General features: G+C 38.1%; 1 protein-coding gene across 8 annotated transcripts in view; it reads right to left on the bottom strand.

Annotated features, from left to right (window-relative positions):
• LOC119785179 (partitioning defective 3 homolog B-like) overlaps positions 1-14,548 on the bottom strand; it is a 293,089-nt gene that overhangs the window by 21,391 nt on the left and 257,150 nt on the right. For all 8 annotated transcript variants that reach the window (XM_038287640.1, XM_038287641.1, XM_038287642.1 and 5 more), the window contains one exon: positions 11,068-11,144. In XM_038287640.1, coding sequence (XP_038143568.1) covers positions 11,068-11,144 — 77 coding nt within the window. The remainder of the gene's footprint in view (positions 1-11,067; positions 11,145-14,548) is intronic.

The following is a 14,548-nucleotide window of genomic DNA, read 5'->3' as shown; positions in this document are numbered from 1 at the left end:
GGTTGCCACTACTTCGACGCCAGAGTGTTTGCCAGTTTGGGGTACTCTAGCCAAGCCTTGTTTATGCTGAGTCTAATCTGAGTTTTTGCATTTTGAGTTTATGTCCTCTAGTCAAACTCAGATCACAGAGTTTTACTGAGCGCTTGTTTCTCCCTGAGACTAAACCTTGTTTGTTCTTTGCCTTTCGGCAGGAAGCCTTCCTGCAAACTGGACCTTTTGGACCACCTTCTCCCAAGTGGGATCAACTGAGTATTATACTGAGCGCCGGATTCCAAACAGGAGGTTTGGATCCAGCCACCTTTGAGCACACTGAGATCTCCCTGAGTAAGGAAGTCATCTTCACCGCGACCCGTTCAAGTACCACAGGAAAACTGAGTTGCAACCAGCGGCCACATCATTCTGCTCCATTCGAGTTGTGGGTAAACCCTGTTCCACCCTCAACCGAATCAAACATTCTCTGGAAGACCATCACACAGACTGAAGTCTAAGTGTCTCTTCTTCTCTGGAAACGTGAGTGGCAACAAATCCTCTCCTTCAAGATTGACAACTCCAATTTCCCACTGAGCCTGAACCTAACAGTCTGTCTTCCCTTCGTCTTCCAGTCTCCGGCTGAGCAGAGTTCGGAGGAACTCTGCACCGAACTCAATATACACTTCAATAAAAACCGTTGAACTTTTATATTGTGTCTCTCTGTTTGGCTTCATTGCATGTGGGTCCGAGCCTTAGAAAGAATCATGACACTAGCATAGTGGTAGGGATGAATGCTGACCATAAGCCCCACCCATAACTGTAGAGCTTTTCTCATTTGCTACAATTTCATTTGCTGGTGACATTAATTTTCTGAAATGTCACTGTGTGTGAACAAGCCTAATTTTCACTCCCACTACTTTGTGTGTTTAATAAAAAAAAAAATGTAAGTCTATTTTAGATCTAGGTACTGGTTAAGGTTACTGATTGCAATACAGATGATCCAGATGCTTGAACACATTTGTTTTTATCTTAATATCCAATATAACTTGAAGGAGGAAATTCCCTCTGCAGCTCACCATTAAACTGCAGCCATGTGTTAGCATTCTGCAGCTGCAACTGTTGAAATGTCTGAGATGGGGCCCTTCTTCTCAAATAAACAGGAGCACATCATTAGAGTATGCAAATATTACCACGAGTTAATGATGAACTACTAGGACAAAATGGTTTAGGAATCACAATCTCTGACTTGCACAATAATGGCTATAAAACGTGCTATAACTTCAGTGCCAAATATTATTATCCAAAGGCTTATTTCCCCACAATGGAGAATATCTGTGCCAGTTTTCCAACTATGTAAACCTTCTCCCTGCGAGGAACGTATCACATAACATCAGTTCAGCTCCAAACCCACTAAAACACTGTTAAACACTTTCCACCTGGGACCCTTTAAAAAGTGTTTCCTCCCTCACCCCAGGGTCCAAGCATATCATACCCACTTGTCATGCACACCTGCATGTCCTGGAACACATTATAGCTCGTAACCCAACTTTTCAGAGACTATGATCAAGATCAAAGCTTTGAGCAAAACGCTTTTAAAGTCTGATTGAACAGGAGAAAGGAAACAGTACACAGCTAGAACATGATGAGGTCAATAAGAGCCAAACATTGGAGGATGGTGGACAGACAACAGTCCAGAGATGTAGAGTCATATAGCTGTCAGCTAATATTCAAATAACCTCTTCCATAGAACATAAAGAGGCAATAAAACAGACCACAAATACCGATAAGATGGTTTAAGAGCATTTAAAGTGTTTATCCAGCATTTTGTTCCATATGCTCCAGGTTAAAAGGAAACTGTGGTAAGCAGGCCGCACAATCTGCCTTTCGACAAATAGAATAAATTCAACTTAAAAAAGAACCCTTCTCTGAATAAAAGCTGTCTGAGGTGTTAAGGAAATGTCCACTGTGGCTGAATATCATCAGAGGGTAAAGAACAAACAGAACCATTTGAACACCTAGATGTAGCAAAAGTATTTTTTCTCTTTCAAATGTGATTACTCTGTGTTTTTAATATGGACAGTCGGTATTAAACCTTATCACTCAAAGTCAGCCTTATAAAATTGGTTCTCTGAAAAACAAGAAAAAACATGATTATTGGAAAAAAAAGCCTTTTAGGGGCAAAACTTTCATCATAAAATACATACTTTCAATTTATCTATGTAATAGTAAGTATTAAGATACATAAATACACACATTTGGCTTTTCATAAATTTAGCCTTTAACCCTTTAAAGCCCAATCCAAGAATAAAAAAAAAACTGAAAATTACTTTTTTTTGGTTTGAATTCCTTATTTGCCCTTTTAACAAAATATGTAAAAAGAAAAAACAGAAATGCATTTTTGATATTAATAATTTCTTACTATGCGATAAGTCAAGATTATTTTTTGTGTAGTCTTCTGCCCTCTGTTATCAGGTATATCTGATTGTGTACAATAGGATTTTGAGCCAAGTTTTTTACCATTAAATTATGCAAAAGGTGTGTATGTATCAAATATGATACATTTGGCATTACAGGGTTAAACTCAGTACATCTGTGTATCTTGAATGCAATATATATTTTTTGTAAATTGTTTTCAGAGGACAGATTCTTGAGTTTTATACAATGGTCAAGCTTTATCGGTATGTGTAAAAACAAAAAGGGTTTCTATGTACTATTTCACACAATCTTTATAGAGTAAATTGTATTTGATTCAGTTTTATTTAATCTAAATTTTCTATAATATATGAACCCCATTTTTCTACTGCAGTAAATGTTTAAATAACTTCATATATTTCTATTCAATTTTATATGATTTTGTTGCAATTAAAGGGCACAAAAGCGCATGTTTTTCCTGTGTAGGATGAGGAGAGCCCACCTGCCCCCACCATCCTCACCACCTTCTACAGAAGCATTATAGAGAGCGTTCTGACCAGCTGTCTCACTGTGTGGTGAGGAGGCTGGAGCGTCGTAGACTGGAAGAAGGTAGGAAGAGTGGTGAGAACAGCAGAGAAGATCATTGGGACTCCTCTTCTCTCCATAAAAGACATTTCATCCCAGCGCTGCGTGTCCCATGCCTGTAACATCATAATTGACCCCTCACACCCCCTCCATGGGCTGATCTCCCTGCTGTCCTCTGGGAAGAGGCTTTGCAGCATTCAATGCAGGGCCAGCAGATTCTGCAACAGTTTCTCCCTCACTGCCATTAAACATCTGAACTGTTGAGAAACTCTAAATCATTTCACAGACTCCACATCACACTGATAACACCAAACCAAAAACACTGCATAATTGCACCATATATATTTAATCCTCTGAATTCCTTTTCAATGCGTTTTTTGCACCATGTTTTTTTCCTCCAACACTGTTTACATTTGATCACTACTGCACTTTAAGAAATGGAAATGTCATGAGAGGTGTACAAACTGAAATTTCATTTTGTAAACACTTTGTGTATACAAAATGACAATAAAAGTTGTCTAAGTCTTAACCTCAATGATACCCAACTTTGCTCTTAGCATGATGTTTTAGAGCATATTCATAATTTGTTTACTGATAACAGACCAGGACAAACTTTTTTTTTCATAAGACTTTTAGGAAAACTAGTATGTTAAGAAGATTTCAACTTAAAGTGGTAGGGAAATAGCTGGTCCAACTGCTGCATTTACGAATTGTGATTGGTCGTTTATCAGGGCGGGATCGTTGTGGCGGAAGGTTCGCAAGCAAGTTTGGTTGTGGCCGGATTGTCGGAAGCATCTTGCTAACCAGTTAGCAACTTAGTGCAAGTAGGTTCCCAATGGGAAATTACAGTGAGACCAAGTAGCAATTAGCATTGACACCTTCAAGGAATGCTATGGACAGCGGAAACATGCAAGAGGAGGAGAGTTTTGTGGCGGAGGTCAAGGATGAGTCTCCTACATCATACATTTTTTATTTAGAGGAGGAAAGTGGGGACAAAGATGTTGTGGAAGAGGACGCCAGGGCGGCAAAAGCTTGGTTTGGTGTAGAAGGCTTACAGCCGTACATGTTTGAGCCCTTGCCTCGCAACGCTGCCAGTTCTGTTAGCTCTACGCCTGCCGAAGACACAGACGTCCATCCCCGTGAACACTGGGACGGAACTCAATGGTAAAGGAAATTATTCTTTTTTGTTATTCTAACTGTTGCATATATTAGCTGCGACATATGAATCAAGATGCTATGACTGAAAAAATGTGATTGACAGATGACTGTTGATAAATGATTGGCCGAATTTAGGTGTAAAACCTGACGTATAACTAACTGGCCCGCATAAGATAACGAAAAAAAACCCCATCGATTTTAAGAGAGGGTTTTTATTTTTAAAATAGAAATTTTCTAACTTTTGAGACAATATCATCTGATAAAGAGTACATTTATATACATGTTTAAGCCAGAAAGATTTGACATTTAAATATTATTTCCCTACGACTTTAAGATACTGATGGCAAACTAGTAAGTTAAGAAGAATACAACTTAAGATACTGATGGCAAACATGATGAATCCAAAAAAACCAAAGGTATTGTTGGTATATCATTATTAAACCCATGTTGTTTATTCAGTATAATTTTTAAATGATCTTCACTCTGTAACAACAGGTCTTTGAGACCTATTCATCATTAATGTGATTTTTTCCCCCCAGAAAAACCTAATATTTACAATCAGACACATTTTGTAATCAGAAAATTTGAAATATATTGCATGGAAAGCCCAATTTATCATTTACAAATCAAAAAATATTTAATATATTAAAACTACTTCTTTAGTGCAAAATGTTAAATGAAGATTTGTTTCAAAATATTTTAATATCCTAACAATAAATTCTCAAAACAGAAAACAGCCCACTGAAATGGAATATAGAGGCAGGTAAATAAAAGTTGTATTACAAACTTCAAATAATGATGGTACATTCTAAACAAATGGATTTAACCTTATAAAGATTGAAGGTTTTCTAGATGAGTTTTAAACTTTTTTTTTAATGCTTCAACATGCAAGAAAAAAACCCTGCAGAAACTCTCTCAAAGGAACCCTTGAACAACTAACAAACAATCAGGATCTCAATGATTCCAGAGAAACTGAAAAAAACAACAACCGAACAATGGGTTAGATTGTGCTGCAGTGGTGAAGTGGTCTGGGAAACTCTTAGGCCTGGATGGGAGGTCTTCTCAAGAGTGCAAGAGACTTTCTCATTTCATTTCTCTCCACTGGCAGCCTGAAATGATTCGTAAATGTCCTTTTCACCCCAAGTTCAGCAAGAATGGAAATGAGCCACTGAGAGACGGAGGGAGCAAAGGGGAAAAACGGATAGATGTGAAAGTAAGTAGCAGAAACTGGTGCCATAAAACTCCGACTCCGTTAAAATGTCTGCACTCTGATTACAAGAAGACTAAATAATAATTTAAATAAAACTATAATAAGGAACAGAATCTTTCTCCAGAACTTTGGGTATTTTAGTTTAATACAGGGCATGACCAGGACAAACTGAAAATAGGATGTCTGGTTAATCAAACTGGACCAGGAATTTATTCCAAATGAAAAACATGAAAGTATGAAACATAAGTACATCATAATACGACTAGCTTGTATTTGTAACAGCAGATCAGTTAATCAAAATAAAAGCCCTACATGATAAAAAATAACATGTTTTAAAGTGAGTTCTATATGCAGATGATAATAAGCCATCTGGATCTGCAACATCTAAATAGATACCATGAGCTAGCTGATTATGAATTTTGTCTCAAAATGTAAAGTTTATCAGGGAAAGAAGCCTAAGCTGTCTAGTGATCAGGACTTAAAGAAGAATGTTGTTACTGTAAGAAAAACAGCCCAACCAACAGATAAAAAAAAGCCTTCAGGACAAATTTTACTTTAAAAAAACAAAACCACTGCATTGATTCCACTTCCTTCACTGTTTCTTTCTTGCTAAAATCCCATGTTCAATAATTTCATTCAAAAACCTTTGAAATATTTACATTCTGGATGTTTTAAAATCTGTAAACTCCTGACCTTTGTCTGTTTATGTCGCTGTGTTCGCTCTCTCTCTCTCTCCCTGCATTGCGATGTAATGAAGACAATAACGGGTGTGTGTGTGTGTTTGACACAAAGAACGTGCAAATGGGTCATGAAGGAGGCACACATGGGGCATAACCTGCTAATGTAAGCCATACACAAACTCTGATGGCCATCAACTGACCCCAGAATAATTGAAATAAAACAGTGCGGGGACACACACACATATACACTCTCTGACACACACTGCTCATTATCAAGATGGGCATGCACATTCTTGGTCACTGAGGTTATTTAAAACAAATATACTTTTATACAAACAGCTTTTTAAGGTTTAAAAAATAAATTAACATCTTAAACGCTAAAAAAGAGTTTTCCTCTCTCATTAGTTACAGATTCGCAAATTGGTTGTAGAACTATCTGTATGACATCTACGATAGAAAATATAAAATCTAGATAGTAAAGATAATAATATAAACTCATACTTATTTCTAAACAAACTACTGCAAATGGATTTAAATGTTTCTGCTTATCATAAAGCCAAAGGTATAAGAGACTCTCTAACTCAACAGGCTTCTTTGTTCCAGAATAGAGAGGGAGAAGTCTGGGAAAATGGTAGAAATTAGGGAGATCCATGCGATCCATGCTGGTCGTAACTTTAGCTTCTGTCGGAAGGCATCAAAAACACGGCATTCGTTAAAATGTATGCCATGTTGTGTGCGATTTACCTGATGGGACGCGATTTTTTTTGTTTTGCTTTCTAGACTTAAGCCTGGTCACGTCATACTTGCTTACTGAATGCCGTGTGCATAACTTGCGTAAAAAAGTGACCTAAGTCGTGCTGCCCAGTGCTAGGCTTTGGTGGTTCCTGGAACCGTTAAGAGAATCGTTAAGCGAGCAGCCAAATGGTGCCATGGAATTAGAACACACGGAACTGGTTCTGAACAGGAACCGGTTTTCGATTCCTATCCCTAGATACAATTCTGTCTTATTGTTAGAACATCACACTTATCATGGATCACCCCACTAGTGCTTACAATGACACTTACAAAATCCAAACAACAATCTAAAAAGACTTGTTCACATTTTTTTTTTATGTTGTATGCTAATTTTAGGGAAAAGTTATTTGTTTTGAGTGTCAAAAAGAAGTCCTGTGCCTCAAATTGGACACTTGTGCACACTGAACTCAGACGTGCATCGGGGGAGTGTCACAAATGCATTTGACGCAGAGGTGGGCTGATAATCTTGCTAACCAGGGTGGATATTTATTGACTTGTCTGGTGACACAGCTGAAGCTCAACACTACTCTGTTCAGTTCATTGATTATTATGCTACCCTTTAAAAGAAATGATAACATAAAAAATGGTCCCCTAACAGTTGTTAAGTGCTTTAAGAAGAGGAATGTATATAAATAAACTAAACTACCTGAAAAACATAGAGCTATTCTTACTACTTTTTAATAGTAAAAGTAATACAACATTTTGTGAATTCGTCTTCCAAATGTTTATCATTCCAGTTGCTTTATTCCAGCTGTTTTTGATATATCACTGCGCCCATTTTACAATGACTATTTTATTTTCTTAATGGGAGTTGAGTTTTATAGGGAAGCAAAATATTCAGTTTACCCTGAAACAGACGACCTATCTATTTCAAGCAGTGACATTTGCTGACAGTTTATGTGGCGAAGCACTTGTGCTTTAGGCAGGGAAACCTCATCCACTGCAGGGTCATGTTTTAATTTTAGAGCCATCAAAACCTTGTCTCCCAGAGACACACACACTCAGAGGCAAAGACCAATTCACATGTAACTCACTCAATCTACTCAATATTCCAGTTAAATAATGTTCAGTCAAACGTGCGGGATCTGATTTATTCGCCCAAAAGCTATTTGAGGACTACTTTGGAAAAATAATAGAAACGCTTAATACAGCAACTATGAAACATGGACCTGAAAGGCACTCATAAAATACACAGGTATACATGTGGACACTAGATACACATGGCCTTTGGGCTATTTCTACCTTAGTCAGGTGGAAAAATAATGTGTTCATAACGTCAGCAGCCTGGATGTGGTTACAAAAAATGTTTTTACTTCTGTGCCTGATTTGGATACTGTAATAATTAATATTTCAACTAACAGAAGACAAGAAAAGCAACTTGATATTTGGGTTTACTTTTCCCCTTCACTGCAATTACAGATACAGTTCCTATTAGATGTGGTAATGCCAGCTCTGAAAATGTGAGACCTTAAAAAAATGCCTGTTCTTTGAAAAAGGACTAGCTTAGCTAGAGAGTATCTGTTGACATTAATTTTAGTCTGGTCACATACGATACTCACCATTCTAAGACGATAATATGCTTTGTTCTTAATTCTTAGGTTTAGCTCTGCTCTGAGGTGCGCCTCAATCTTGCTCTCAAATCCTTTGCAGCCTCTAACAGGTTTTATTCCAAGTTTTCCATGAATTTGGCTGCATCTATCTACCTGTCCACTCTGATTAGCCTATCTTTCCCAGCTCAGAGAAAGCTTCCCCTTAAGTATGAAGCTGCTGGTTAAAGCTGATAACCAACATTAGTTTTCCTCCACATGCAGTCTATTGACTTCTTCTGGCTGGCTTCTGTTTTTCTTTGTTACTCTTACATGAAGTGTAGATTTATAGATGTTCCAACTGATGGATGTCCAGTTGACTGATTCTCCTACCTGAGATCCGGTTCTCTGCAGATCCTTCTAGATTAATGCTCTTTAGCTATAAACAGTTAGTTAAGGGCAAAGTCAATAAGTCGATGCAATCAGATGGTTTTCCTTAGAAAACTTTACACCAATCTCACCCTATGATCTGGTTGAATTGTCTCTATGAAGTGCCCTGAGATGGCCTTTTGTACATTGGCGCTATGGAAATGAACTGAATTGAAAAAACTGAGGAGATGGCTGTATAATGGAAGGCCAAATCCATATGTTATAAATGTATTATTTTCCAATTAAAAAGGAATATTAAATGAACTAAGGAGTTCAGGACAGTCAAGTAGAGAGTCTTTATTGGCTGTTACTGTATAATGCAGAATCAGTTTACTCTAAATGACTATACATGTGACACTGAGTGATGTTTAAATTTTGCAATATTGTTTTATAATTTAAACCTTTTTATGTCCTTACAGTCTTGTCCATTTCTTCATCTCCGTGATTTTTTTTTGTTCACTGGGGTCTGTATGCACAGATTGAATTGAATATTTAGTGAACGCTCTTGCCTTCATGCGGGTGTGAAGAAATAAACAGAAGTGCAATGCTTGCAAAAATGATCTGGCATCTGAAACTTGGCAGCAGAGACACTAAGTCTGTGAACTGCTGTCTTATTTTCTGTTTTAGATGTGAGATCAATTTCATGATTTTCTCTTTAAACCGAACTATTTTATATACATTCATGGGAAAATTCTCTCTTCAGATCGGCATCATAAACCAAGTGACGAAACATAAATGTGGATTTGGTGGAGCATGTAGAAATACCAGCACAAGCTCCTGAGTGGAAACAGAAACGCAGGATGTAAAGTATGCCAGTGAGTGCAAATGTGTCCAATTTCTCCAGATACCAAAGCCAGACGTCAAAACTATCATCACTGCTCTAACCCCCATCTGCCGAAGCCATCACCCAAGCACAGACACCCTCCCTTTTTATCTTAGACACATACACAGACACAAACACTGATAAAAAGAGGTGTGAAATACCCATCCTACACTGTTTTAACAGGGTTGGGAACCTGGCAATAAAACTTTTAATGTTCTTGAGTTCTGTTCTCAAGCCCAACCTGCCAACTCACTCTTACTGACAGACACAAACAACGGCCAACATCTGTTAGTCTGCAGAGGTGTTGGTTAGCAGCAAAAACGACAAAGTGAAAAGAGGAACAGAAACACTTCTTTCTTTCTGTTACGGCTCTTGTGTCCCTTGATTGCAAGCTTGCAAGTTTTGAGGGTGTTAAGAGATAGTTTAAAAGCATAACCACATTCGGCTTCAAAAAATTGCAACCCCCCAAAAACAGGAAAAACATAGGATACGTGTCACAATGCAAGATATCACAGAGGTTGAGAGCAAATACTGGAGAACCAAGAAGTTAAAGGACCAAAAAACAATAACATCTGAGAATATTAGGGAAGATAATACAGAGAATAACTTTGGAAGAGAGAGAAGATAAGAAGCAAATTGGGCTAAAAAAACGCTAAACAGAGACTGAATGCTGGTTTTCTGACACTGCAAGTCTCTAACATCAAACTGTGGCAATCCATTAACAGCGGAAAAATGATAAAAAATCAGTTACCCTAGAAGGAAAAAAAGAGCCTGAAAAAAGGTAACATGGAATTGATGCAAAACAAGATTTATTAATAGATTTCCATCAATTCCACCTGTCTGGAAACTGAAAAGTACAGAATTGAAATTTGAATTAAAAAGGAAGTCTTTAGCCAAAAATATAACTTTATAACTAACAATTTTTCATTAACAGAAAAACAGATGAAGAATTAAAAATGATTTAAAAGACAAACATAACATCTAGTTTGTAAAATTTAAGAACAGGGAGGAATAAAAACCGTATTTATCTGTGCAAAAGCATAAAGCAGCAGAATAAACTTTTTAGACAGACTGATAGTCTCTCTGCTAGGGCAAACCATCAACGTGTCCCTAATTACTGCTGCCCATTTACACCATTTATGGCTAAAAGCTAATTTAGCTATTTCTTTCCAAAAATACACCAAAAAGCAAACTACAGTTAAGCTTATTTACTTTCTAAGAAAAGCCATTCAAAAAGCCTTCAGCATTTAGGAGGGGATTTGAAAACAACTGTTGTGGGGGAGCAGACTTAGGAGGATCAGTTTTCGGCCTTGTCCCAGACGGTTTTCCCCAGAGCAAAGGTAAGGTGAGTTCCTATGCGAGACAAGGCCTCCAGAGACATTTGGGGAAAACATAGTAACTGAGGAGTTAATTAGAGGAAGAAAAGAAAACAGAACAGAGATGGTTTCTAAAGCTTCACGCAGACAGAGGGTGTTGTACCTTGGTAAGGATGCATACTGACGTTCCACCTCTTCATATCTTGGTGTCAGACGTGGATCTGTCCCTCTTCCTGGTATCTAAGGACAAAATAACAACAGTATGGGGCAGTGGTTAGAGTCTAAACTTATTTCATCTTGCCAGAACAGCATCTTACATTAAAGCCTACATTTTTTTGGGGAAAAAAAAGGAACTTTAAAACGGAGTTAAAGCATGTCTGGTGGAAAACCCTTAATCCCCTTTCTCTCTGTGTTGGGCATGTTTGTGATACTGTGCTGATTTAGAACCAACAAAGACCAGTTCATAGGGATTTAGGTTCTCTGAAGTTTGTTGGGTTGAGAGAGGATGGGGGGTAGAAAGGGTCTCCATCCAAGGTTAGGTTACTTCAAAATATTTTGTCTCTCACACACACATCCAAAGGCATACCCTCAGTTTCACATGAAGAAAACTGCATCTCATCTTCATATTGAAAGAAAAAGGGAGATTAATCCAAACTGCTGACAGTTCAATCTGTCCCAGCTCCTCTTCTCACTGGTTCTCACTTTAACCCTCATCATCTTGTTTTCTCCTTTTTCACATATTCCTCTCATATAAACACATTCCTTCTCTCAGAGTATATTCTGGTCTATTCACCAAGGAGGTTTCAGCTGCCACAGCGCTTCCAATGAAGTCGTCTAAAACCCAAACATCAACATATTTTATCTGGAGATATACTCACACAGACATAGACAAAAGCTTTGATGTTCATTAAATTTATTTTAGTTTTGGTTTTCTGGAAGTAAAACTGTGTTTTTAAATAAAATGTCTATTAATATTTTGTTAAAGAAAGGTTTCACTGACAGAACTTAGCACATTAATTTATTTACATTTTGTAATATTAAATGTCTGCAATCAGAAACACTGAAATTATATATATTTTTTTACTGTGAAGTGGAAGAATAGATATGATTTTTCAAATACTGCACTTATACAAGTTAGAAGTGTATGACATGCCTTACACCCCCTTGTTGGGCCATCTCAGTTTTCAGCTACAAATATTTGGGGCAAGTTTTGCTAATCTAGAAACAGGTCTGGGCTTTCATGATGCTTCTGTTCTAAGTGACGAATGTGCATGGCTTTGAACCGTTCTACTGAACCACTGGCTGTGTTTTTTTGGATTGTTGTCCTGTTGTCAAGTAAATCGCTTCCTTAGTGTAACATGTTTACCGACAGAGGTTGCAATGTTTTGACCTGTATGCAGCCCCATGTTCTTTCAACTCTAGAATGTTTATGCTAAACACGTCTGCGAGAACTGCGTTGCCAAAAGACTTTAATTTTGGCTCACACTCCTCTCCGTTCTGCATTAATGCAGTTACATTTTCTACCCCACACACCTAAAAAAAAATTTAAGTACTCGGACATATCCATGTTAAAATACATTGTGAGTAAGCAGCAGCTGCAACTGACGAGGCTTTGCGAATGTACACACCTATACCCCTTAACACTGGACGAAAAACCCGTTTATACCAGGGAATGATCGGGTTTTAGTAGCAGTGGGAACAGCTCCCTGATGCTTGTCTACCCGGGTCAAACGACTCAGCATGCGACTTGCATTAAAATCGCCTCGGCTCTGATTGGCTAGCTGTGGGAACATCGCACTGTGGCTCCTATCCATGTTGCTCTCCATCATTTACTTCCCTGATTTCTGTCACATTGTTGACATCATCAGCACTCACCCAGCTTGATGCTGTCATCAGATATGCGGTGGTGGGGGACAGTGACCACGCAGCTTGCCAGCAGGTGGTAGAACTCGGCTTTTAGCTCAAATGGGAAAAGAGCCAAAATCCAATTGTTAGAGGGTTAACCCGGTTTTGAAAAACCTAGGTTTTCAGTGGGATAATGGCTGTAGGGACATCCCATAATTCAGTCCATAAATATCAGGACTGTCAACAGATTGTGGGAAAAACCCCTGCATGATAAAGCTTAGAAAAAGTTGTAAACAGCTGTGTTTTCTACTTTCTTTTGTGTGGAGTTGGCAGCTTTCAGTTTGTCCTGTAAACAACCCCCTGGAGCCAGCCAGGATGGGGGAAGAACCAAAGAGATTCTTCTCCCCGTTCCGAGATAAATGTTGTGGACATCATGAGAGAAAGCTCATTTTCTGTGCGGATTGTACATGGGTCTAGCACACCCCAACCTCAATGCTGCCACCACCATGTACCACCATGAAGATAGTTTGCTCAGTGGAACGTAAGGTTTTTTATTCCAAAATGTAGTGTTTTGTTTAAAAGCCTCGAACAGGAATCCTTGCGGCTTTGCCATGGCTTTGATGTTCAACACCTTGCATATTATGTTATATCTTGACTCTGCTTGAGACTTTTACACAACTTTGATCCTGACCAGTTGGCTATATTCCTTGTTCTTCATGATGCAGGTCTAATTCAACCTCTGAGACTTTCACAGATCGGCTAGATTTATACTGAGATGAAGAGACACCTACCTAGATTCCTTAAAGCAAATAATTGTACTTGGTTATGTTTCGGGGTTTTAGAATAAACATACACACCACATTTTATAGATTTTAACTTCTAAAACAAAAACTAGTGAAAATAACACACCACTTTCCTTTCACTTTATAATTGTAAGATACTTTGCATTGACCAATTACAATCAAGTGAAGCTTGATGTTGCAACTTAATTAACTACTTTTGTTTGGCAATTTAAAAAATGCACAAGAAAGAAGAACAGGGGGAAATATATTCAAGGGTACACCATATGAGGTGAGGTGTGATGGAGACAAAAGGTTGGAGGTTTCTAAGAAAGCTTGGTGCTTCTTCTTTCACAACATGCTGAGATTTCGATATCAAAGAGCAAAGCTATTTGCTCCCCCTCTTTGCCTTTCCTCGTCTATCTGTATTCAGGGGAATGATGCTGGGAGGCATATAAATCAGATTTGCTGGCCCTGCTTTCTTTTGAACACCTGTCTTTATGGCTTCAATATCTCAGGTAAAGAAACTGCGGGATATTAAGAGCGAACAGAGGTATGGAGCTCAGAAATGAAAAGGCATTAAATGGAGAAGAACAGAGGAAAGAGAGATGGAGTGAATGAGACCAGAGTAAATGACTTACTGAGGAGGAGGGAAATTATGAAGTTGTTCAGGAGGAGCAAAGGGAGTAAAAGGAGATGAGAGGTGACTTATAAAACAAGAGAGAATGAGGTGAAGACAAGGGCGGCAGAGTGGGGAGGTGGAAATGATATTAACAGCAGAATTTAAACAAGATGTTAAAGGGGGAGCTTGAGATGGGGAACGATGTGTGGAGGAAGGACTTGCATCATGTAGAGGCTGTGAGAAATTACGAGGTGAAGCAAAAGCAGAAGAAAAAGGAAAATAAAGGAGATATTTAAACAGAAACGTGATTAACATTGGTAAAAGGCTAATTTATTAAGTACTTATTAGTGGAAAAAACTGACCCGTAGATGTTGGTTGGTGAACTAAATTCCCTGCCT

This window comes from Cyprinodon tularosa, unplaced genomic scaffold (genome assembly GCF_016077235.1).
Source record: "Cyprinodon tularosa strain WSP-4 unplaced genomic scaffold, ASM1607723v1 ctg242, whole genome shotgun sequence".
Taxonomy (NCBI): domain Eukaryota; kingdom Metazoa; phylum Chordata; class Actinopteri; order Cyprinodontiformes; family Cyprinodontidae; genus Cyprinodon; species Cyprinodon tularosa.
This window is presented reverse-complemented; position numbering and strand designations above follow the sequence as displayed.